Below are 25,364 nucleotides of genomic sequence, written 5' to 3' on the forward strand. Positions count from 1 at the left end.
TTTCTTATTGTTGAGTCTTGAGAGTTCTTTGTTGTTTGAATAACAGTCTTTTATCAGATATGTGCTTGCAAATATTTTTTCACAGTCTTGTGACTTATCTTCTTATTCTCTTTACACTATCTTTCACAAAGCAGAAGTTTTTAATTTTAGTGAAGTCCAGCTTACCAGTTTGTGGGTTTTTTTTTTTTTTTTTAAGATTTTGTTTATTTGAGAGAGAGGATAAGCAAGAGAGAGAAGGAGCAGGGAGAGGGGAAGAGGGAGAGGAAGAATTAGACTCCCCACTGAGCAGGGAGCCCGACCTGGGGCTCGATCCCAGGATTCCAGCATCATGGTCTGAACTGCAGGCAGCTGCTTAACCAACTAAGCCACCCAGGCGCCCCCACCAGTTCTTTATTTTATGGATTTTGCCTTTGGTATTTAAAAAGTCATCATCATACCCAAGGCATCTAGGTGTTCTGCTATGTTTCCTTCTGCAAAAAAAGTTTTGCATTTTATGTTTAGGTCTGACCCATCTTGAGTTAATTTTTGTGAAGGAAGAAAGGTCTGTGTCTAGATTCATTGTTTTACATGTAGGTGTTCACTTGTTGCAGCACCATTTTGTTGAAAATATTCTCCTTTATGTTGTATTGCTTTTGCTCCTTGTCAGAGATAAGTGACCATGTTTATGGAGATCTGTTGCGGGGCTCTCTTTTCTGTTCCGTTAATACATTTGTCTCGGGACGCCTGGGTGGCTCAGTTGGTTAAGCAGCTGCCTTCGGCTCAGGTCATGATCCCAGCGTCCTGGGATCGAGTCCCACATCGGGCTCCTTGCTCCGCAGGGAGCCTGCTTCTCCCTCTGCCTCTGCCTTCCACTCTGTCTGCCTGTGCTCGCACTCGCTCGCTCTCTCTCTCTCTGACAAATAAATAAATAAAATCTTTAAAAAAAAAAAATACATTTGTCTCTTCTTTCAAAACCACACCGTGTTGTTTACTGTAACTTTATCGTAAGTTTTAAAGTTAGGTAGTAACAGTCCTTTATTATATAACTTCAGTATAGTGGTTGGCTATTCTGGATCTTTACCTCTTAGTGTGAACTTTAGAATCTTAGTGTGAACTTTAAAGTTTAGAAACTTTATTGATATCAACCACAAAAACTTGCTGGGATTTTGATCGGGATTGCATTGTATTTACAGATCAAATTGGGAAGAACTGACATCTTGACAGTATTGAGTCTTTCTATTCATGAACATGGAATAGCTCTCCATTTATTTAATTCTTTGAGTTCTTTCATAGAGTTTTATAGTTTTCTTCATATAGATTTTATACATATTTTGTTAGATTTATACATAAGTACTTCATTTGGGTGCATGCTAATATAAATGGTATTGTGGGGTTTTGTTTTTGTTTTTGTTTTGTTTTGTTTTAAGATTTTATTTATTTATTTAACAGAGAGATCACAAGTAGGCAGAGAGGCAGGCGGAGAGAGGGGTGGGGAAGCATGCTCCCTGACGAGCAGAGCCTGATGCGGGGCTGGATCCTAGGACCCTGGGATCATGATCTGAGCCAAAGGCAGAGGCTTAACCCACTGAGCCAACCAGGTACCCTAGTATTGTGTTTTTTATATCAAATTCCACATTTTCCTTGCTGCTATATAGGGAAGCAGTTGACTTTTATATATTAACCTTATATCCTGCAACCTTGCTACAATCACTTATTAATTCCACAAGTATTCTTTTTTTTTTTTTTTTTTGGCCAATTCTTTCAAAATTTCTTATAGTCATGTCATCTGCAAACAGAGTTTTATTTCTGCCTTCAATCTGTATACCTTTTATTTCCTTTTCTTGTCTTATTGCATTAGCTAGAACTTCCAGTATGATGTTTAAAAAGAATGGTTAAGAGGGGACTTTCCTTGTACTTGACCTTAGTGGGAAAATGTCTGGTTTCTCATCATTAAGTATGAAGTTAGCTGTAGGTTGTTTTTTTTTTTTTTAAGATTTTATTTATTTATTTGACAGACAGAGATCACAAGTAGGCAGAGAGAGAGAGAGAGAAAGAGGGAAGCAGGCTTCCTGCGGAGCAGAGAGCCCGATGCGGGGCTCGATCCCAGGACCCTGAGATCATGACCCGAGCCGAAGGCAGCAGCCCAAACCACTGAGCCACCCAGGCGCCCCATTAGCTGTAGGTTTTTATAGATTTCTTTATCAAGTTTGAGGAAGTTCCCCTCTATTCCTAGTTTACTGAGCATTTTTATCATGAACAGTAGGTGTCAGATCTGATCAGATGCTTTTTATGCTTCTATTGATAGGATCCTGTGATATTTATTTATTTATTTGGGCCTCTTGATGTGCTAATTGATTTTCAAATGATGAACTAGTTTTGCATACTTAGGAAAATCACACTTCATCTTGATCTATAATTATTTTTTTAAAGATTTTATTTATCAGAGAGAGAGAAAGCACAAGCAGGGGGGAGGAGCAGAGGGAGAGGGAGAGGGAGAAGCAGGCTCTCTGCTGAGCAGGGAGCCTGATGCGGGGCTCAGTCCCAGGACCCTGGATCATGACCAGAGCTGAAGGCAGATACCCAACTGAGCCACCCAGGCACTGCAATTTATAATTCTTTTTTTTTTTTTTTAATTTATTGTCGGATTTGATTTGCTGATACTTTGTTGAGGCTTTTACATCAGTGTTCATAAGAAAGAATGACTGTAGTTTTCTTATAATGTCTTTCTGGTTTTGTTATTGGGTAATGCTGGCCTCATAGAATAAGTTAGGAAATATTGCCTCTGCTTCCGTCTTCTGGAAGAGAATATAGAAAATTGGTATGGTTTCTTTTTAAACGTTTAGTAGATTTCACCACTTAACCCATTTGGGCTTGGTGCTTTCTGTTTCAGAAGATTATTAATTATCATTACAATTTCTTTAGAAATTGTATTTTTGGATTTAGATTATTTAGATTGCATGTTCTTGTGAGTTTGGGCAGGTTGTGTTTTTCAAGGAATTGGTCCATTTCATCTAGTTTATTGAATTTGTGAACATAGTATTCATTGATTCATAGTGTTCCTTTATTATCCTTTTGATGTTTATGAGATCTGTAGGGGTAGTCTCTCTTTCACTTCAGGTATTAGTAATTTATGTCTTCAATTTTTCCTTAGTTAGCCTGATTAGTGACTTAGTGATTTTATTGATCCTTTCAAAGAACCAGCTTTTAGTTTTGTTGATTTTCTGTTTTGAAATTCATTGATTTCTGTTCTTTTTTTAAGATTTTTTTTGAGAGAGAGAGCATGGTGTAGGGGACATAAGGGAGGAGCAGACTCCTGCTGAGCAGGGAGCCCGATGATGCAGGGATCCATCCCTGGACCTGAAGGCGGACACTTAACTGACTGAGACACCCAGGTGCCCCTGATTTCTCGTATAATTTTATTATTTCTTTTTCTTCTACTTTCTTTGGATTTAATTTGCTCTCTTTTTCTAGTTTCCTTTTTTTTTTTTTTAAGATTTTATTTATTTATTTGACAGACAGAGATCACAAGTAGGCAGAGAGGCAGGCAGAGAGAGAGGAGAAAGCAGGCTCCCCGATGAGAAGAGTGCCCGATGTGGGGCTCAATCCCAGGACCCCGGGATCATGACCCGAGCCGAAGGCAGAGGCTTTAACCTACTGAGCCACCCAGGCGCCCCAGGGCCCCCTTTTTTTAGGGATAGTCTCTTTCTTCTGCCTGTCTTTGCTTTTCTGCATCTCACCTGCCTCAGCCATCAGCCTTACTCCACTAGCCTGCCAAGCTCACTCCTTATAAACTCATCAGTCTTGCAGGGCCCGAGTTCCTGTCCACTGCAGAGTTAGAGCTCTGCTGACCGCTCATTCCCTGCTCGGCACAGGCAGAGTTTAGTAGGACACTGATGTGCATGTCAGGAGCGGTTACAGGGACTGTTAGGGGCTGGGGTAGAAGATTCCTTTACTTTCTTCATAGGTTTCACCTGTTTTTGATGCTTTTCCATTCACTCCATTCCTACCAGGCCAGCTGTCTGCCAAGATTCAAAGTTCCACGTGTGTCAGTTGTTAAGGAAGGAAATTAAGACCACTGAGTCAAATACATGGGCATAGACCTGTCCATCTAAGAATGTTTCTTTTTTAAGATAACCTTTCCCCCTGAATTCTAAAACTGTATCAAAATATTTTTGTGTGTGGTCCATAGTTTAAAAATAAAATAGGACTGGAAGACTTCGAAAGAAAAGAAACAGTGCTTAAGTAATTCCCTAGGGAAAACCACAAATAGGTAATGTCTTATTTCTTGCTTTATACTTGCATTGTCTCACTGAGGGTTTTGCCCTTATAATGAATGTGTTATATCAACAGTCACATTTGTAAATTTTATAATACCATTTTTATTCTTTGTCGCTTTTACGTACATTTTGTTCTTTTTAAGGATCCACAGCCTCTCAGATTTCTTTGAAGATAATAACTACTCTTTCCTAAGTTTTTGAGCCCCATATCAGGCTCCCTACTTAGCGGGAAGCCTGCTTCTCCCTCTCCCGCTCCCCCTGCTTGTATTCATTCTCTCATTGTCTCTCTCTTTCTCTCTCTCTCTCTCTGTCAAGTAAATAAATAAGATCTTTAAGAAAGAAAAAAATTCTTTAGTCACAATTGAAATTTTATTATTATTTATTTTAAACTTACTAGGAGGACCTAAAGGTCAGCTCTCTTTTACTGCAAATAACTACTAAATTATTTTTCAACCATTGTTTTTACAAAGTGGAATAAAAGAAATCTCTTTACTCAATTTATCTGTTTATATTATCACATATAATTGAATACTACCCACTGATGAATAGCTAAGTCAGTGGCTTAGTGTAGAGATTAGAATCTGCTCTGTTAGAGAATATAGCACTGTATTTGAGCTGGTTTGTGTTGGAATAGAATAGAAGTTGAATTGCTGGGATAGGAGCCAGAGGCCTTCTGCTAAATGAATTGAGTCCAGATGACTCTTCCAAACCAGTTGTACTTGCTTTCCTATCCACCTCCACATTGCAGGAAAGGATTTTTAGTCCTTAGGAAGTAGATCCACAGTGGACTTTCCATTGACTCCTATACAATTCGCCCTGGCTTCAGCAAATAGTAAATGCAGTTTTTGCTTCTGGAGACTCCATAATCTTTAAACCACCCGACAACCACTAGACCTGGGGAGATCTAACGGACCCAGCTGAGGTGCCACTTAGCAGAGAGCTTCCCGCACAGGAAGTTAATTTAAGGACTCTTGAGTCTAATTCACCTTGAGGGGACACCATGTGACTCAGAAAAAGCTACGTTTCTAGGTTAATTATCACAATAAATGTAACTTGGTTACACTTTAAACTTAAATAATTAATAGACACAAACTTGTATTAAAAAGAAAACAAGAGGCGCCTGGGTGGCTCAGTGGGTTAAAGCCTCTGCCTTCGGCTCAGGTTGTAATCCCAGGGTCCTGGGATCGAGCCCCACATCGGGCTCTCTGCTCCGCAGGGAGCCTGCTTACTCCTCTCTCTCTGCCTGCCTCTCTGCCTACCTGTGATCTCTGTCTGTTAAATAAATAAAATCCTTAAAAAAAAAAAAAAAGGAAACAAGGGGCGCCTGGGTGGCTCAGTCGTTGAGTGTCTGCCTTCCTCTCAGGTCATGATCCCAGTCCTGGGATTGAGCCCCATGTCAGGCTCTCTGCTCAGTGGGGAGCCTGCTTCTCCCTCTCCTCTTTCTGCTGTGCCTCTCTGTGTCAAATAAATTAATAAAATTATTAACTAATAAAATTATTAATAAAATAAGTAATTAATAAAATATTCTTTAAAAGAAAAGATAACTTGTCATATGTTTCAAACACAGTAGTACTGAATGACTAAGAATGAAAGGGTAGAAAAAGGCATATCAGGCAAATAATAACCAAAGGAAAATTTAGATAGTAATTATAACATTAAGCAAAATTGAGTGCTGTGAAGTGTGTAAACCTGGCGATTCACAGACCTGTACCCCTGGGGATAAAAATATATGTGTATAAAAAATAAAAAGTTTAAAAAAAAATAACATTAAGCAAAATAGAATGTAGTTGAAAAGCATGTAGAGGGACAAGAGGGACACTTAATATTAATAAAAGAGATAGTATAGGGGCGCCTGGGTGGCTTAGTAGATTCAGTGTCTGCCTTTTACCCAGGTCGTGATCCCAGGGTCCTCGAATCAAGCCCCACATCAGGCTCTCTGCTCAGTGGGTAGCCTGCTTCTCCCTCTCCCTCTTCCTGCTGCAACCCCCTGTTTGTGCTTTGTCTCTGTCAAATAAATAAATTTTTTTTAATCTTTTTTTTTTTAGATTTTATTTATTTGACAGACACAGTATGAGAGGAAATACAAGCAGGGGGAGTGAAAGAAAATAGATGGTTACAGGTTTTTTTTAATTTTTATTTTTAAAAAGGTGTACAGGTACAGAATGGTGTGATTGGTTGTTTGTCCTTGTGACCACGTGGCCGACTGGGGATGCAGCTCACTGCCACTGTCTGGTATCACAAGAGAGTATCATACCACATAGCACTAGACCAGGAAAAGATCAAAATTCAAAGTACAGTTTCTACAGAATGTGTATCACTTTTGCACCATCATAAAGTTAAAAAATCATATGTCAAACCATTGTAAGTCAGGGATTGTCTGTATATATACTCTGACACATGCAGTAAAATTAGAAATCAACAATAAAGTTAGCTTGACAGAGAAATATATATTTGGAAACAGAAAAACTGTTCTAAATAATTCTTTTTTTTTTTTTTTTAAGATTTTATTTATTTACTTGACAGAGATCACAAGTAGGCAGAGAGGAAGGCAGAGAGAGAAGGGGAAGCATGCTCCCTGCTGAGCAGAGAGCCCCATGCAGGGCTCCATCCCAGGACCCTGAGATCATGACCTGAGCAGAAGGCAGAGACTTAACCCACTGAGCCAGCCAGGTGCCCCCTAAATAATTCTTGAGTTAAAGCACAAATCACAATAAAAATTACTAAACAAATAGAACTGAACAATTGAAAGCCCTTCAAACCATAACTTACTGGGTATAGCTCATTCAGTTCTTTGAGGCTTAGAGGCTTTTATTAAAAAGCAAAATAGACATTAAACTAAGTAATCCATCCAGTACCCTAGAAAAAACAACAGGATACACTCAAAGAATGTAAAAGGATGGAAATAACAAGGAAAATGGTAAAAATTAATACAGGAAAATATAAATGATCAACAAAATCAAAAGTGGGTTACTCTTATTTTTCTAATAAAATAGACAAGCCTCTTGCAGGACTATTGATAAAGGAAATGAGAAAAGGTAACAAATAAATAAAATAAGAAATAACCATAGAATATAATAGAATTTTCTACATTGTGAGAATGCTGCTATGTAGAGCCATAAACACAAAAAATTAGAAAACTTTGATAAAAATTTTCCAGAAAGGGACACTTGGGTGACTCAGTCAGTTAAACACTGGCCTTCTGCTTGGGTCATGATCCCAGGGTGCTGGGATCAAGCTCCACCTCAGCTCCCTGCTCAGTGGGGAGTCTGCTCCTCCCCCTCCCTCTGCCCCTTTCCCTGCTCTTACTTGTGCACTCTTTTCTCTCTTTCTTAAATAAATAAATAAATAAATAAAATCTTTAAAAAAATTTTTTTTTGTTCTAGAAAAAACTACCCAAACCTACACAAAAATTAGAAAACCTGAGGGTACCTGGGGCCTTAGTCACTTAAGCAACTGACTCTTGATTTGGGCTCAGGTTGTGATCTCAGGGTTGTGAGATTGAGCCCCACATCGGCTAAGGGCTAAGCACAGAATGAGCTCGAGAGTCTCTCCCTCTCCCTCTTCCCCTCCCCCATTCATTCGTACTCACACTCTAAATACATAAATAAATAAAGTCTTAAAAGTTAGAAAACCTGGGGTGCCTGGGTGGCTCAGTGGTTAAAGCCTCAGCCCTCAGCTCCGGTCATGATCCTAGGGCCCTGGGATCGAGCCCCACATCACGCTCTCTGCTCCCGCAGGGAGGCTGCTTCCTCCTCTCTCTCTCTACCTGCTTCTCTGCCTACTTGTGATCTCTATCTGTAAAATAAATAAAATCTTTTAAAAAAAAAAGGTTAGAAATTCTGTATACAGATTGTTAATGTTTGTCAAAATTAAGTGTTTAATCACCTGCTGACAAAAAAATACTAAGATTAATTGAACTTTACCAAAATTTCAAAAATACATGTTTTTATCATTTTTTTTTCAAGATTTTATTTATTTATTTGACAGAGAAACACAAAGAGGGATGCGGCTGGCAGAGGGAGAGGAAAATGCAGGCTCCCTGGGGAGTAGGGGCCCTGATGCTGGGTTCAGTCCCAGGACCCTGGGATCATGACCTGAGCCAAAGGCAGATGCTGAACCAACTGAGCCATTCAGGTGCCCATATATATAAGATTTTATTTATTTATTTGTCAGAGAGAAAGAGCAAGTGAGCACAAGCAGGTAGAACAGCAGGCAGAGGGAGAAGCAGGCTGCCTGCTGAGCTGGAAGCCTGATGTGGGACTCAATCCCAGGACCCCGGGATCATGACAAAGGCAGCTGCTTAACCAACTGAGCCACCCAGGAATCCCTCGCCCCTATATAGTTTTATCTTAAAGAACTGTTTCAGAAAAGAACTATACCTCTTAAGGCTGGTATAACTCTTGATCAGTGATCAGCAAGCTTTTCTGTAAAGGGCCAGATAATAAATACTTAGATTTTGGAAGCCACATGGTATCTGTCACAAATATTCAGTTCTGCTGTTATAACATGAATGAGCCCATACATAATACTTCAGTGAATGAGCCTGGCTATGTTCCAGCGCAAGCTTATTTACAAAAATCAATGACAGGACAAATTTATAGTTTGCTGACCCCGATCCTGATAATTAGAGGTAGAAAGGATGGGCGCCTGGGTGGCTCAGCTGGCTAAGTGTCTGCCTTCAGCTCAGGTCATAATCCCAGGATCCTGGATAGAGCCCTGCGTTGGGCTCCCTGCTCAATGGAAAGTCTACTGCTCCCCCTGCTTGTACTCTTTGTCTCTATCAAATAAATAAATAAAATCTTTTAAAAAAAAATCCCAAGTAAAAGAAGAGCAAATAGGATCTGCAGCTTTCTCAAAATATCACACAACTAAATTATCCCCAGAATACAAGTCTCAGAAAATATGTTTATGTAATTTACTTCATTAAGAGATTAAAATTAAATTATCATCTCAGTAAATAAGGAAAAATTATTTTAAGTTCGGTATCCAGGGGCACCTAGCTGGATCAGTCAGTAGAGCATGTGCCTCTTCATCTTGATATGACTCATAGGTCGTGAGTTTGAGCCCATGTTGGGGGTATATTGTACTTAAAATAAAAAAATCTTTAAAAAATAAAATTCAGTATCCCTCCATCTTGAAAGTTGTTAGCAAACTAAAATAAAATTCCTTAACCTGAAAGCTGGTCTTAATAAAACCGGCAACAAACATCATAGTTTTGAAATCTTCTGGGTATTCCCAACAGACAGGAAAAAGTCAGTTACGCTTGCTCTCATGCTACCATTTAATACTGAACTGGGGTCCTAGCCACTGCAGTAAGACAAAAATAAATAGAAATTGTAAATATTCAAAAGGAAGAAACAAAATTGTTATTATTTGCAGATGATATAATTATTAACTTAGATGATATAATTATTAACTCAGAAAACGAACACAACGGAAATTGATACAACTAGTAAGAGCATTTAGAAAGGTTGCAAACATAAGATTAATATGCAGAGTCCAGCAATGTTTCTTTAAAGCAGTAATTGATTAGAAAATATATAACTTTTTAAAAATACAAACCATTCATAGCAACAAAACTGAACTAAAACTAAAATGCTTTGCTGTAGACTAGTGCAGGATGTTTACAATAAAAATAATAAGTTTGTTGAAGGAATCAAAAAATACCTAAGGGAGAGAGATACAGTCTATTCCCTGATAAGACTATTGTAAAGATGTATTTCTTAAATTAACCTAAAAATTCAATAATAAAAATAAACATCCCAAAAGGATTTTTCAGAGATCTGAAAAACTGATTTTTGATATTTTAATATTTATATGGCAGAATAAAAGTACAAAAATGGCTTTGAAGTTTTTGAAAAAGAACAGAGGAGAGGGGACTACCCTTGCAGGTATTAGGATAAAGCTGTATTAGTTCAAACCACACGATATTAGTATACAATTTGACAACTAGATTGGTAAAACAGAATGATACCTACTGGATCTATTCTGGAGCCTCTGGACCATTGGGTACTTGGGAATAAATACCCAAATTAATTTTGATGCATCATATTATAAAACTCTTCAAATTATTAGAAAAAGTGTGGGAGATTGAAGGAATACTCAAAAGACAAAAGGAAAAGATAAGTAAAATCAGCAATATCTTACAAAACATGTTTAGCATAGGACATCAAAAATAAAGACATAAGTCAGAGAAAGGCAAATACATTTCATTTCACTCATACATGGAATTAATAAAAGAGAGTTAGACAAACCACAAAACAGTCTCATGTTAACTATAAAAACTGATGGTGACCAGAGGGAAGGTTGGCGGGGGGTGGCAGGGGGGAATGGGTGAACTAGGTGATGGGGATTGAGGAGTGCACTTATGGAAGACCACATATAGAATTGTCGAATCAGGGGCACCTGGGTGGCTTAGTGGGTTAAAGCCTCTGCCTTCAGCTCAGGTCATGATCCCTGGTCCTGGGATAGAGCTCTCTGCTCAGCAGGGAGCCTGCTTCCCCGCCCCCTATGTCTGCCTGCCTCTCTGCCTACTTGTGATCTCTGTCAAATAAATAAAATCTTTAAAAAAAAAAAAAAAAGAATTGTCGAATCACTGTATTGTATACCTGAAACCAGTGTAACACTGTATGTTAACTATACTGGAACGAAAATTTAAAAACTTAATAAAATTTTTTTTAAAAATGAAGATAAAAGACAGGTATCAGGCTGGGAGCAGAACATAAATGTTTATCACAGAGGCCAAGTATTAAGACAGAATTTCAGAAGATTATTACAATGGTCAATAATCAAATAAGAAAAATAGATAAAATAGTATGAATTCCCAAAAGAAATCTGAATGTCCATTAAACAGGAAAAAGTACACTGTTAGAAAAATTATGCAGTGTAATTTCATACTCCTCATGTTGACTTAAAATTTAAAAGGCTGACAACAAAAAAATATTCAAGAGGAACGAGAGTGATGGGAACTTGTACGTTGCCTGTGTACTTAGAGAATATACCTGATAGTTACTGCTGTATAACAAGCTGTCCCCAAACTCAGTGGCTTAAATTAGTTAAGTATTGGTTGTTACTCACAAGTCCATGGGTCTGCTTCCAGTGTCTACTCCTCAGTACTAAACTGAGTGGACTGCTCCGATGTCTATGTCCGGCTCTGGGCAGAGTAGGCAGCTCTGCTCCTCTTAGCTAGGCTTTCTCGTTTGGAGGTCAGCCGGCTGTAGGCTGCTTTCTCTTACCCTCGGCTGAGACAGGTCTTTCATCCTTTAGGAGACTAGCTCACATGGCAGTGGCAGAGTTCCAAGAGACAGAGTGGAAGCTACAAGACCTCTTGAGGCCTAGTCTTGGAACTGGTACAGCGTCAGTCTGTATTCTCTTGGCCAAGTCACAAGGTCAGCCTCGTAAAGGAGTATCCCTTGATAGGAAGAACTGTAAAATCACATTTCAAAGGACATGGGGATAGGAAGAGGTAGAGAATTGTGGTCATTTCTGCCATTGATGTACTGCATAGAGGAACTTGATAATATGTGGGGAAATTGGTGGTACTTTTATCCTGTGATTCAGAAATTTGATCTTAAAGAAACTGATACAGGTGGTGGGTTGTAACAAGCTTATATCTACAAGAGAGGTTTTGGGTTTTGGTTTTGGGTTTTGCAGTGTTTTTTATAATCGCAGAACTAAATGTCTACCAACAAGCAAATGAATTAATTGTGGTAAGTTCCTAAAGTAGAATACTGTTCAGCAACCAAAATGAATTAATTTGAACTACATGTTTCAATATCTCTAAAACTCAGAACCATGAAATTGAGGGGACAGAGTTGCAGAAAGTATAATCCTTTTTTTTAATTGAGTAGAGGAACATACAGAAAATACTGACCAATACTACCATGAGTAATGGCTAGATACCTAAGTAGTACAAGTATAAAGACATGCAAGAGAGTGATAAGCACCAAATTCAGATGAGTAGTTACCTCTGAGGGCTGGGGCGTACACATGGGGTTTCAGTGGTTTTATTTCTATACAAAAAATTTAAAAATACATGGGTGCCTGTGTGACTCAGTCAGTTAAGCGTCTGTCATGATCTCAGGGTCATGGGATTGAGCCCCTAATTGGGCTTCCTGCTCAGCAGAGAGTCTGCTTCTCGCTCTTTCTCTCCCCCACTCTTGCGTGCACGCACACTCTCACTCTCAAATAAATAAATCTTAAAAAAAAAAATAAAACACAAAATGGTACATCACTATTTGACAAAGCTGGCTACTACCTGAATGTCTGTTATTTCTTTACTTTTCTGATGTTTAAAAAACAAAAAATCGGGCGCCTGGGTGGCTCAGTGGGTTAAGCCGCTGCCTTCGGCTCAGGTCATGATCTCAGGGTCCTGGGATCGAGGCCCGCATCGGGCTCTCTGCTCAGCGGGGAGCCTGCTTCCCTCCCTCTCTCTCTGCCTGCCTCTCTGTCTACTTGTGATCTCTCTCTGTCAAATAAATAAAATCTTTAAAAAAAATAAAAAATAATAAAAAATAAAAAAATAAAAAACAAAAAATTTCTGGGATGGGATTTCACTGGACTTAATCATGATGGCGTCCCATCTACTTTCATCTGTCTTTAGTGTGACTCTTTTCCTGCTGTTACTTAAGTTTGCCAGGTACCAGAAAGGTGTGTGTATTGAAGACCATATATTTTTGTTCCTGGGTTTCCTCATACACATACTTGCATGAGAGTGGCTCCCCTGAGCTCCTTTTGGATCTGGGCTTAATAGAGCAAGCTGTTACACTACAGTTCCCTTGGATGTTCATAATTGTTTCGGGATACTCAAGTCTTCCTCTGAGAGCTACCTTCTAAATCAAAGCAAGTAGCAGGAAGTGTTCTGATACAGTACCAGAGTACCTGCCTAGAAGCGGCTTCAACCATACCGATTATGTATCTCACGTAGCAAGCCCAGAGGTTGGACATTCATTATGTCATTGCTTCAGCAGCTCGGCCACCTCAGGACTCAACTTCAGTTCAGCTTCTCATTGAGTCTCCTGCCCTTCCCCTTAGGAGCACAAGGTGACTGTAGCAGCTCCAAGTTTTCAGGTCCCCACTTGACAAGCAGGGTGTAGAGTTTCTTTTTATGCAGCTCTTTATCATGGTGGGAAATCTTTTCCTTCCATGAGCCCCCAAGAGACAGCCTCCCAGAAACCATTGGTCCAGAACTGGGTGATGGCACGCCTGAACCTGTCACTGCAGAAGGGAGCAGAATTCCCTGCGCCATTCCAGGTGTGCCATAGCTCTTCCCTGAACAGAATCCAGGTCTTACTGGTAGCACAGTGGAAGGAAGAGTGCCCATGCGCTAGACACCCGTCAGTGTCTGCCAGAATGTCCACCTTAGAGTAAAAAATAGGTTTCAGAAGGTGATGATCCATTTTGTACCCACTCAGACTACAACGACACAGCCAGGGCTCTTCATGGTGGCAGATTGTCGGAGGGGCATTCTCCAAGGCTGGTCCATTGGCAGTGCCTCCGCCTGAGTCTCGTGCGCTTGGTGGGAGAGCTTACTAGCAGGAAAGACGGCATCACGGGACTCTCACTAGTTGGCACTTCAGTCTCAGCAAAACATCCCAAAAGGGGAAAAAAAAGAAATTTGTAGGGTTTTTTCTTTTTAAAAAGTAAACAGTTGCCCAAATTATTTTTGTTAACTAGTCCGAAAGTGCTAGAATTAAAGTATTATACTTAGAAGTTCAAGGCAGCACTTACCTGCATGTAGTTGGATAATGAAGGGCAATATATTTTTTTTTCTTTTTCTTTCTTTTTCTTTCTTTTTCCTTTTTTTTAAGGGGAGTTCTTACTGCTAGCTAAAATGAGCTTTTAAATAAAGTCTCCTTCTCTGGATTTTGGGGTTTTTGACATATAGATTAAAATTATAACTGCTTTAATATGATTTGGAGAAGAACAGGTCCATCCCAGCACCCTGCCTAGAACAGACTTCCATAAGCCCAGACTCAAATCTCATCCCGAAATGTTGGAGCCAACTCTCTGTCTGATGTGACCCTGACACCTACCCCAGCCCACATGCGAGAATCATGTGAGCGACAAAAATAACTCTCTTCTGGTGCTTGTGGCAGCAGTTGACAGGGAGCTAGCTCAAAGCTAATTGGACGGTGGAGAAGCATGAAAACGTAAAATGTTGCAGTGAACTCTGTCTTGGAGGACCTTTGCCTCTGAGGAATCTTCCTTTTGATCAGCACTATGACTTTCAAGAACTGAAATACTCTTGCTTACGAAAGAGGCACCTCCTCCTAAGAAAACTGGTAAATAAAAGAATATTTCTTTGCTTTTCATCATAGACTCATTGGCAAGATCACCTTAGATAGAGTTCTCCAAAGTAGATCCCCTAAATATTAGTATAAAACTTGAAACACTGAAACAAATAAAGCTATTGTTAATTTCCACAACTTGAAGTTTAATTAGAAGTGAAAATAAATGCCACTAAAATTTCTTTGTGCAGATGCCATTATTTAAGTTACACTAGACTTCGTAAGAAGACATCTATTTTATTTTTTTCAGATTTTATTTATTTATTAGAGAGCATGAGTGGGGTGAAGGGCAGAGGGGAAGCAGGCTCCCCACTGAGCAGGGAGCCCTGGGACTCCCATGTTGTGACCGAAGCCAAAGGCAGATGCTCAACCGACTGAGCCACTCAGGTGCCCCAGAATGTATCTATGTGATAAAGAAAAATGCAAAAAAAAAAAAGAAGAAGAAGAAGAAAGAAAAAGAAAAATGCTTTAATGCTTTTTCCAACTGCCTTTGTTAAAGTAAATCAGATATGTGTTGATGCAGAAAACACCATTATTAAACAAAAGTTTTAAATAAGTTGTATTGAACTGTAATAATATTAAATTAATTGCTCCCTTAAGAATTGGAGATTGGGGGGCACCTGGATGGTTCAGTGGGTTAAGTGTCTGCCTTTAGCTCAGGTCATGATCTCAGGGTCCTGGGATCGAGCCCCGCATCAGGCTATGTGTTTGGCGTGGAGCCTACTTCCCCCTCTCTCTCTGCTGCCTCTCTGCCTATTTGTGAACTCTCTCTCTCTGTCAAAAGAAACAAATAAAATCTTAAAAAAAAAGAATTGGAGATTGGGGCACCTGGGTGGTTCAGGCAGTTAAGTGTCCGACTCTTGATTTTGGCTCAGGTCATGATCTCGGGGTCATGAGATTGAGCCCTGTGTCAGGCTCTGAGCTCAGCGAGGAGTCTGCTTGTCCCTTGTCCCTCTCCTCCTCCTCCACTCCCTACCCCCATGAGTATACACTCTTTAAATAAATAAATAAAATCTTTTTTAAAAAATTGGAGATCAGGGATGCCTGGGTGGCTCAGTTGGTTAAGCGGCTGCCTTTGGCTCAGGTCATGATCCCAGTGTCCTGAGATGGAGTCCCACATTGGGCTCCTTGCTCAGCAGGGAGCCTGCTTCTCCCTCTGCCTCTACCTGCCATTCTGTCTGCCTGTGCTCGCGCGCTATCTCTCTCTCTCTGACCAAAAAAAAAAAAAAATTGGAGGTCATTTTCTTTTCTAAACTTTTGGTTTCTTTAGGAAAAAAAATTTTAATTGAACAGTTAAAACTGCTAAAGAGAACTATGTCTCTACTTTGCAGAAGAGAAATGTGAATGATGCCCTCTCTGAGCCTCTGTGAATCTCCTTACCTCCCTCCCTCCCCACCAACCTGACGGATGCTCTAGGCCCAGTCGGTGGGGACCACAGGCAGGAGCACGAGTGTCACGTCTCAGGAGTTGATCTGAGTGTTCAGGCTACCGGGGTGAGGGTACTGAATTGGTTTTCTAGTCTAGGCTGGCCTGCCAGCTCATCCCACTTGTTCAGGCAACTACATTGGTTAATTCATAAAGTACAATCTTAGTCTTAACTTGCCGTGGAGTGCAATTATCTCTAAAAATGTAAAGAGTCAGTTTAAGGGCACCTGGCTGGCTCGGTCAGTGGAGTGTGTGGCCCTTGATCTTCATTAGTTCAAGCCCCACATTGGCTGTAGAGATTACTTAAATAAATTCAAAAAATTTTTTAAACATGTAGAGAATCAGTTTAAATAAGAAAAGGTAAACATTTCATTTCAGTAGACCTCAAAGCCACATGGGGGAAAGAATGGATAGGAAATGAACAGGCATGTTGGCAAGAGGAAAGAAGAGAATTCTTTGACAGATAATTCTCAAAAATTAATTTTAAAATATAGCTTACCTGGGAGTCTAGGCCTATAAATTGGCCTTTATTTTAAATATCTTTGAAGAACTTCCGGAGTACTTATTTCAAAATTTTCTTCATTTTGTACAGACTTAATGAGTACCTCTTGTCTTTAGAAAGTATTTTTGCCTCAATTTTTAGTTTATTACAAATTTAGTTATAAAATAACAGGGCAGTGGAAATTAAAAACAAGTTACAGCATTTCTTAGGCACTTCCAGGGATTCATCCTTCTCTTGCTCTCCTCACCTCTAGCAGGGACAGATATAATATAGAAAAACCAAAAGCTAAAAAGACATAGCTTGGCACAAAAGTTAGGTGGGTACCATCTCTGTAGAAGTAGGGTAGAACTCCTGAATGTCATGGGAAGACTGCAGCCTGACAGGCCTTGGGTGGCTAGTGTTCAGAACCCTTGGAGTAGGAGAGCCCAGGTTCCCAACGGAAAGGATACCAGGAGCTGAGACTTTTAGAAAGGTGTGCACCTAGGTAGGGAGAGGACACAGAAGCAATGCACCGTAAAAGATGGAGCCAAACCACACCTGATTCCATGGCTCTGCCTGCAGTATTCCCTGGATATCGTTGGAGCAGAAGCTTCACAAGTAAGCCCTTCACCAGCTGGAACATGAATTCACTTCAGATGAAATGAATTTTATGGCATGGCCTGACAAGGAACTTAAGTATGTTCAAGCTGTTTAAAGGTGAATGAAGAAATAGCTTTAAATTTAAAAGAACAAAAAATCATGGAAACAAAGGCCTACATAATGGAAACAGATATGTAAAGAACAGGTAGAAATGAAAAACATGCCTAGAGATGGGATAGCCCTAGTTTTGATAGGCTGAAAAGAAAATTAATCAATTGAAACAACTGAAAAATGTGCCTGTGATGCATCAGAAAGACACAAATTAAAAAATAAAAATACCGAAGGGTCAATGGGAGATAATGCACAAAAGCCTCACCACTGTATGAAGTTGCCACCTCCCTGTCACTCTGTCCATCATATCATTCTGTGCATCTCTGTCAATTCCTGTCACTAGCAGAATCACCAGGTTTATGTACTTGTTAACTTACGCCTTCCTGAGCTGCTTCTACAAGGTGCTGAACCCTGTTTTTCAGACATATTGTATGCAGACAGCCAAGAATGAGTCAGATAAGGATCCTGTGTTCTTGGATCCTGTGTTCTAGCCTATTCATCACTGTATCTCTGACACGTATTAGGCAGTCAATGTATTTGTTGAATGAATGAATGAGTGAGTGAGTGAAGTAATTAATACCTCAAAGTATCTTCCGTGTGGCTTCATAGCCTTGATTACCTGCTGTGTTTGGCCGGCATGGCAGTGGGGAGAGGAGTGGGGAGGATATGAGAGGAATCCTCCCTCCCTAGAGCACACCCTGCTGTTACTGTTGTGCTGTTAGTGTTTCTGTGACACTCAGAAAATACTGGTGTGACCTCCATAGACCTAGTCATCCTTGGGTTTTGATTCAGAATGAGACCAGCAATATAAACAATATTAATGTGTTAATTCTTCTTCACTTTTCAGGCTGGAGTAAAAGGGACATTGGGAAGATTAGTTGGAATTTTTGAGGTAAGCCTGTTAAAATCTTTGGTGCAATTGGTATCATGTTAGTAACCATGTAATATGGATATATGTATTTCTTTGTCTTCGTCCTTTCAGGCTGCTATAACAAAACTGAATGTCCTGTAAACAATAGAAATGGGTTTCTCACAGTTCTGGAGGCTAGAAAGTCCAAAATCAAGGCCCCAGCGGACTCACTGTCTGGTGAGGACCCACTTCCTGGTTCATAGTTACTAGTTTCTCCTGCTATCAAAAAGTATCATGTTCATAGGAAGCCTTTTGTAAGTCAAAATGGTAGAAAGTGAAGAAGCAATTAATTTATATGGTGATTTTTTTTTAGCACTTCCGAAACCAAAAAACAGTCTCTCTGAGGCTTTTCTGATACTTCAGGATCCATGTTGTTAACGGTTACATAAAATAAGTCAAGCTAACGCACAGGTGTGCAGAGCCCCAGTCCACAGCTCTGGCAGCTCAGTAAGGGAGTGCTGAGTGTAGTTCCCAGGGAAGGAGCCCGGCTGACCACCCTCTCCTCTCTCACGGCTCCAGGTGGCCACTGCTTCTGATAGCTTGCTACAATGGAAATGCTGAATGCTTCTTTTGCTTTTCATTTTTTTTTTTAAATAAATGCAAATTCCTCTTCAGATTTCTTTCAGTTAGCAAAAGCGGGTACTGATGTAGGTCTTTCATAAAAGTGAAACTGAAGTGGCTTACCTAGAATTTTTGAAAAGCAGGGGGTTCTTGTAGCCATTTCTCTGTTTTCACACAGTGAAAGGGGGATGGTTGCTCACTGGGGCATCTTTTATCCCAAGAGTCAGCCCTTCTCAACCCAATCTGCTGCCAGATTGGGAGCTCCTAATACTACCTCCTAATATTAACCCATTGGGAGTTAGGATTTCAACATCCTAATCAGGGGGGGACAAAAACATCTAGTCCCTTGAGGTCCGAGTCTAGGGTAGACGCCATCTTTGTTTTGCTGTGTTTTCAAAACAAAGCAGCACCAAGAGAATAGTTTACTTTCTTTTTCAAAATCCCATAGTCCCCTCCAGACAAATAGAATTATTTCAAAGTACAGGCGTAGCCTCAGAGATACTGTCGGTTCAGTTCCAGACCACTGCAATAGAGCATTTATTGCAATAAAGCAAGTCAAATATTTGATTTTTGTCAGCGCATATGAAAGTTATATTTGTACTATATTATAGTCTATGAAGTGTATATATACACTTACAATGTCTATATCAATGTGTATGCCTTAATTTAAAAATACTTTATTGCTAAAAAATGCTAATCATCATGAGCTTTCAGTAAGTTACAGTCTTTTTGCTGGGCGAGGGGATTGCCTCTGTGTTGATAGCTGCTGACTGATCAGGGTCATGGTTGCTAAGAATTGGGTTGGCTGTGGCAGTTTCTTAAAATACGAAGTTTGCAGGGAGCCTGGGTGGCTCAGCCATTAGGCATCTGCCTTCAGCTTAGCTCGTGGCCCCGGGGTCCTGGGATCAAACCCCTCCTCGGGCTCCCTGCTTAGCGGGAAGACTGCTTTCCCTTTCCCACTCCCTCTGCTTGTGTTCCCTCTCTCACTGGGTCTCTGTCTGTCAAATAAATAAATAAAATCTTTAAAAAAAAAATAGTTTGTTGCACCAGTTGACTCTCCCTTTTGTATATATTTTTTCTGTAGCAGACTATGCTGTTTATACACAGTACAACTTCTTTCAAAATGGGAGTCTGTCTTCTCAAACCTACTGCTGCTTTATCAACTACGTTTATGGAATATTCTAAATCTTCTGTTGTCACTTCAACAGTCTTCACACAATTTTCACCAGGGGTAGACTCCATCTCAAGAAACCACTTTCTGTGCTTGTCCGTAAGCAGCAGCTTCTCGTGTCTTCAGGTTTTACTATGAGATTGCAGCAATTCAGTCCCATTTTCAGGTTCCACTTCCTCCCTTCCTTCCTTCCTTCCTTCCTTCCTTCCTTCCTTCCTATCTTTTTTGATAGAGAGCATAAGCACAGGGCAGTTGGAAGGAGAGAAGGAAAGAGAGAGAGTTTTAAGCAGACTCTCTGCTGAACACAGAACCCAGTGCAGGGCTCCATTTCACGACTCTGAGATCATGACCTGAGCTGAAACCAAGAGTTGGACGCTTTGGGTCCCTGGGTGGCTCAGGTGGTTGGGCGACTGCCTTTGGCTCAGGTCATGATCCTGGAGTTCCAGGATTGAGTCCCGCATCAGGCTCCCTGCTGAGCAGGGAGCCTGCTTCTCCCTTTGGCCCTCCCCCTCTCATGCGCTCTCTCTCTCTCTCAAATAAATAAATAAAATCTTAAAAAAAAAAAAAAAAAGAGTTGGACGCTTAACTGACTGCAGACTCCACTTACTCTAGTTCTCTTGCTCTTTCTACCACATCTGCAGTTTCTTCATCCACTCAAGTCTTGAATCTCTCAAAGTCCTTCATGAGGATTGCAATCAGCTTCTTCCAAACTGTTTGTGTTGATATTTTTTACCTTTTTCCATGAATCACCATTGTTCTTTATGACATCTAGATGGTGAGTCCTTTCCAGAAGGTTTCCAGTTTACTTTGCCCAGATCCATCAGAGGGATCACTCACTCTCTAGCAGCTCTAGCCTTATGAAGTGTATTTCTTAAATAGAAGGACTTACAAGTTGAAATGACTCCTTGATCCATGGTCTGTGGAATGGATGTTGTGCTAGCAGGCATGGAAACATTCATCTTGTCCATCTCCATCACAGCACTTGGCTGACCAGGGACACTGTCAATGAGCAATCTTTTTTTTTTTTTTTTTGGCTATTTATTCTTAGTAGCATATAATGTATTATTTGTTTTGAAAGGAATCTTTTTTTCTGAGCAGGAGTTCTCAACAGTGGGCTTTAAGTATTCAGTAAACCATGTTGGAAACAGGTGTGTTGTCCTCCAGGCTTTGTTCCATTTATAAGAGCACGGCAGAGTCGATTTCGCTTAATTTTTGAGGACCCTAGGATATTTGGAATGATCCTTGAGCCCTGGCTTCAACTTGAAGTTACCAGCTGCCCCTGACCAGAGAGTCACTCCGTCCTTTGAAGCTTTGCAGCCAGGCATTGACCTCCCTAACCATGAAAGTCCTAGATGACATCTTCTTCCGATAGAAGGCCGTTTCATCTACACTGAAAAGCTGTTGTCTAGTGTAGCCCCGTCATGGATGATCAGAGCTAGGTCTCCTGGAGAACTCGCTCCAGCTTCTCCACCAGCACCTGCTGCTTCACCTTGCACTTTTGTGTTACGGAGACAGCTTCTTTCTGGTTTAACCCGCATGAAGCCACCTCTGCTAGCTTCAGACTTTTCTCCTTTGGCCTCCCCACCTCTCTCAGCCTTCACAGAACTGAAGAGAGCGAGGGCCTTGCTCTGGGTCAGGCTTTGTCTTAAGGGACGGTTGTGACTGGGTTGATCTTCCATCCAGAACATTCAAACCTTCTCCATATCAGTGGTAAGGCTGTTTCGCTTTCTTGTCATGCATGCGTTCACTGCAGTAGAACTTTTAATTTCCTTCCAGAACTTTTCCTTTGCATTCACACCTTGGCTAACTGGTGCGAGGGGCCTAGCTTTCAGCCTGTCTTGGCTTTCAGCGTGCCTTCCTCACCAAGCTTAATCATTGTGAGCTTCTGATTTAAAGGGAGAGTAGAGCTATGCAACTTTTTTTCTCACTTGAACATTTAGAAGTCACTGTAGGGTTATTAATTGGTTAATCTTGTCTTAAAGTTGTTGTTTTATTTTGTTTTGTTTTGTTTTTAGAGTTCATTTATTTATTTGAGAGAGAAGAGCACAAGCAGGGGGAGCAGCTGGCAGAGGGGGAGAGAAGCAGACTCCTCGCTGAGCAGGGAGTCCAATACGGGGCTCAATCCCAGGACCCTGGGATCATGACCTGAGCCAAAGGCAGATGCTTAACCAGTGGGGCTACACAGGCACTCCTCATTGGCCTAATCTTAATTTTGTTGTGTCTCAGGGAATAGGGAGAAGGACAGAGAGACAGGAATGACCAGTCAGTGGGATTTATTGCTTGAGTTCACTATCTTCTAGGGGCATCCTTTGTGGGACCCTAAAACAATTACAATAGCAACATCAACAGTTATTGATCACGGATCGCCATAACACTTAAAATAATAACGAAAAAGTCTGAAGTACTGTGAGAATTACCAAACTGACAGACACAAAGTGAGTAAATGCCATTAGGAAGAAGACATCAGTAGACTTGCTTGACACCATATTGCCACAGACCTTCCATTTATAGCAGAGGCAGTGTCTGTGACGCACAAACAAGGTATGCCTAATATGGTTTATCCTGTCCCTACCTCTCTTCCTCTTCTCCGAGATACAAGGAAGGGACATAAAGTATAGAGAACACTGAAGGAAAAAGAAGATAAAGTAACTATATAGCAAAGGTGGAAGGAACAAGCTAAGAGGCTGGGTAGAGGTTTGGAGGAAGGTGGAAGGAAGTGAGAAGTGGGGAAATAAAGATGAGTAAAGTTAGTAGGAGAAGGGGAGACATGCCAGATGTCAGCTTGTTTGCGCTCATGGAAGCCCCACCCACCCACAGCCTCTTCTCTTCCTTGTGTTCTTGCAAGTTACTTTTCTCAAGGGGTCACAAACTTCTTCTCACAGCCTTCCTGGGAAGTTGTACTTAGGGGAAGGGGAACAAAAAAAAGAGATTAAAGCTTGGGCTTTAGAAGGCCAGCCAAAGAGCACAGCCGTAAATGCAAGTGCGGCATCTTTTAAATAGGCCATCTGGCGCTATTCCCTTTATGACTGTAGGATGATTAAAAGTAAAAGGAATGCTTGTGTCTGAGTTCTCTGGACATATGGCTAAGAGTGTGTTTCACTTAAGTAATGTCAGCTCTCTGAGGGAAAGCTCTTCCTCTGTCCTTTTCTCTTTGCCCTTCAGAACCAGGAGAGGAAGCACAGAACGTATGTGTATGTGCTTATTGTCACAGAAGTGCTGGAAGACTGGGAAGATTCCGTTAACATTGGTAAGTTGTCCCCAGATAGCTTTCAGAATGCTCCCCACCACGGGCCCTTGCCACACCACAGGTCATGATCCAGACCTAGAAACAAGCCTGATGAAAGAAGCCATAGAAGAATATGTTTATTGGAACAAGCATGTTCGTTTTGATGAAAAGTAGTGTTTTGAAATATTCAAAAGAAAGGTGAAGGTGGGTACCTGGTCAACCAATAGAAACATGGTGCCTAAAAAATAAGAAATGTGGTTTCTAACACCAAACTGGTCCGCCCATAGCAGATAGTGACCCTCGTCCACAATGCTGGGGCCACCGCTGGCCAGAAACCCCAGCTGGGAGCAGGACCTTGGCTGTTCCTTGTGATGCTTATTCATACTGTTGGAGAAAGCTGCTGGTTTGGTGGGGGGAGCCGCTTCCTCCAGAGTTGTGTGGTAGAAGCAGAGCAGTGGGAGCAGTTTCCGGTTTTACCCATATTCGCCTTCGGATGCCCCTCCTTTTCTCCTGAGGAGCCATTCTCTGATCGCTCAGATCACTAGTGGGTGTGTGTCTTTGGAACTAAAAACTTAGTTGATTTAATGGTTGGATCATGGTTTAATCTTTTGCCTCTGAAGGAAAGTATATTCTAGGAAAGTGTAATATTAATTTAAAAACCGGTTATAAATCAGCAAACGGATAGAATCCAGTTGCTGAAACCTCTCCCTTTATGGTGCGTGTGGGCTTTGCCACCGTGCCCCTCACACTGCTGATGTGGGTGTTTTGTGGCCTTTCGGCTTTCAACGGCTTTGTATCTGGTAAGAATGCAATATGCTCAAGTAAATGAATTCAGTAGGGGGTTATTAAAAATAGCCTCCTTGACAGCCAGTGCTAGGGCTTAAAAAGGAGACAGAGATGAGTGTGGCATGGCCCTGTCCTCAGAGCATTCTGTCAGGCAGGAGTCACACACTAGTGATATGAATTGTCAAGGTACCATTGCTCTATTAATATCCAACAGGACTTTCACCTTGTACTACTTGCGAGAATTGAAATACCGAAATAGTCTAAAATATGGAGAATAAGCCTGTGAGCTGTCCTTCAGATGAGCCTTTTTCGGGTGGAAATTGGCTTTTAAATGTACACCTCAGTGAAGGATAAGTGAGCTGAGGTACATTCGTCTGATGGAATGTCGCACAGCTGTTAAACACGGGCTTCTGAGACCATGGCAGAGGGCTTGTGAATCATTGTTGGTGAATGAAAAAAGCAGGGTATAAACTTATATATACACTAATTAGAGCTACATTAAAATAGGAATGTGAAATGAAAACAAAAATGAGGTTCTGGTTTTCACCTAAAGAATAAGGCAGTGACAGAGGGAAAGGTAGCATTGCTGAGCGGGGCGGTGGTGAGAATGACATGTGGCACACACAGGCAGGGCTGGGGAGTGGGATGGCCCTGCTGGAAAGCAATTTGGCGTTACAGAACACGAGGCCTTTAGAGTCCACATGTTTTATTCTTAAGATCTCAGTTCTAGGCCTCTTCTGGGAGGTTAAAAGAAAGAAAAAAACAGATAAAGGGTTTTTTTGTTGTTATTTTTGAAGAGCAAGAGTGCTGGGGGCTGAGGGAGAGGGGAAGAGAGAGAATCCTAAGCAGGATCCACGCCCAGCACAGAACCCGGACATGGGCTCCATCTCACAACCCTGAGATTGTGACCTGAGCCAAAATCAAGATTCAGACGCTCTACTGCCTGAGCCATCCAGGCGCTGCACATATTTTTTTTTATAACGTAGACAAGTAAGTAAGAAAGAGTGTGCAATAAAAAAAGAAGCAATAACAATAAAAGTACTAATAAGCAAACTCTTATAATATATACTGTGTGCCAGGTATCTTACATATTAATCCTCACAACTAGGGCACCGGGGTGGCTCAGTCAGTTAAGCGTCTATCTGCAGCTCAGGTCATGATCTCAGGGTCCTGGGATGGAGTCCCGTATCGGGCTCCCTACTCAGCGGGAAGCCTGCTTCTCTCTGGTTCCCCCTGCTTGTGTTCCCTCTCTCGCTATTTCTCTGTCAAATAGATGAAATCTTTAAAAAAAAAAAATCCTCACAACAGACTTATGAGATGGGTACTAGTTATTACCTCTACAAATGAAGAAGGTGGGGGCAGAGCTCAGTACCTAGTTCAGTAACTTGCCACGAACTGACCGTTCATTAGAGCCAGTGATGTTATTGGAGCCCAGCATGTTAGCTCCAGCGTCGGGGGTTCTAACCACAACACTCTTCTTAGAGCTGTTTGGGACTCCAAGCATCTGAAAGCATGATCCCAGTTATAGTTGTTCAGGGCAGCCTCTTT

General features: G+C 41.0%; 1 protein-coding gene across 1 annotated transcript in view; it reads left to right on the plus strand.

The window, feature by feature from the left end:
• Window positions 1-25,364, plus strand: part of LOC116588891 (diphosphoinositol polyphosphate phosphohydrolase 1) — a 112,364-nt gene that overhangs the window by 84,445 nt on the left and 2,555 nt on the right. Inside the window, exons 3-4 of the mRNA XM_032340591.1 lie at window positions 18,010-18,054; window positions 22,967-23,051. Coding sequence (XP_032196482.1) covers window positions 18,010-18,054; window positions 22,967-23,051 — 130 coding nt within the window. The remainder of the gene's footprint in view (window positions 1-18,009; window positions 18,055-22,966; window positions 23,052-25,364) is intronic.

The sequence above is a fragment of the Mustela erminea genome, chromosome 4 (genome assembly GCF_009829155.1).
Source record: "Mustela erminea isolate mMusErm1 chromosome 4, mMusErm1.Pri, whole genome shotgun sequence".
Classification (NCBI taxonomy): Eukaryota; Metazoa; Chordata; class Mammalia; order Carnivora; family Mustelidae; genus Mustela; species Mustela erminea.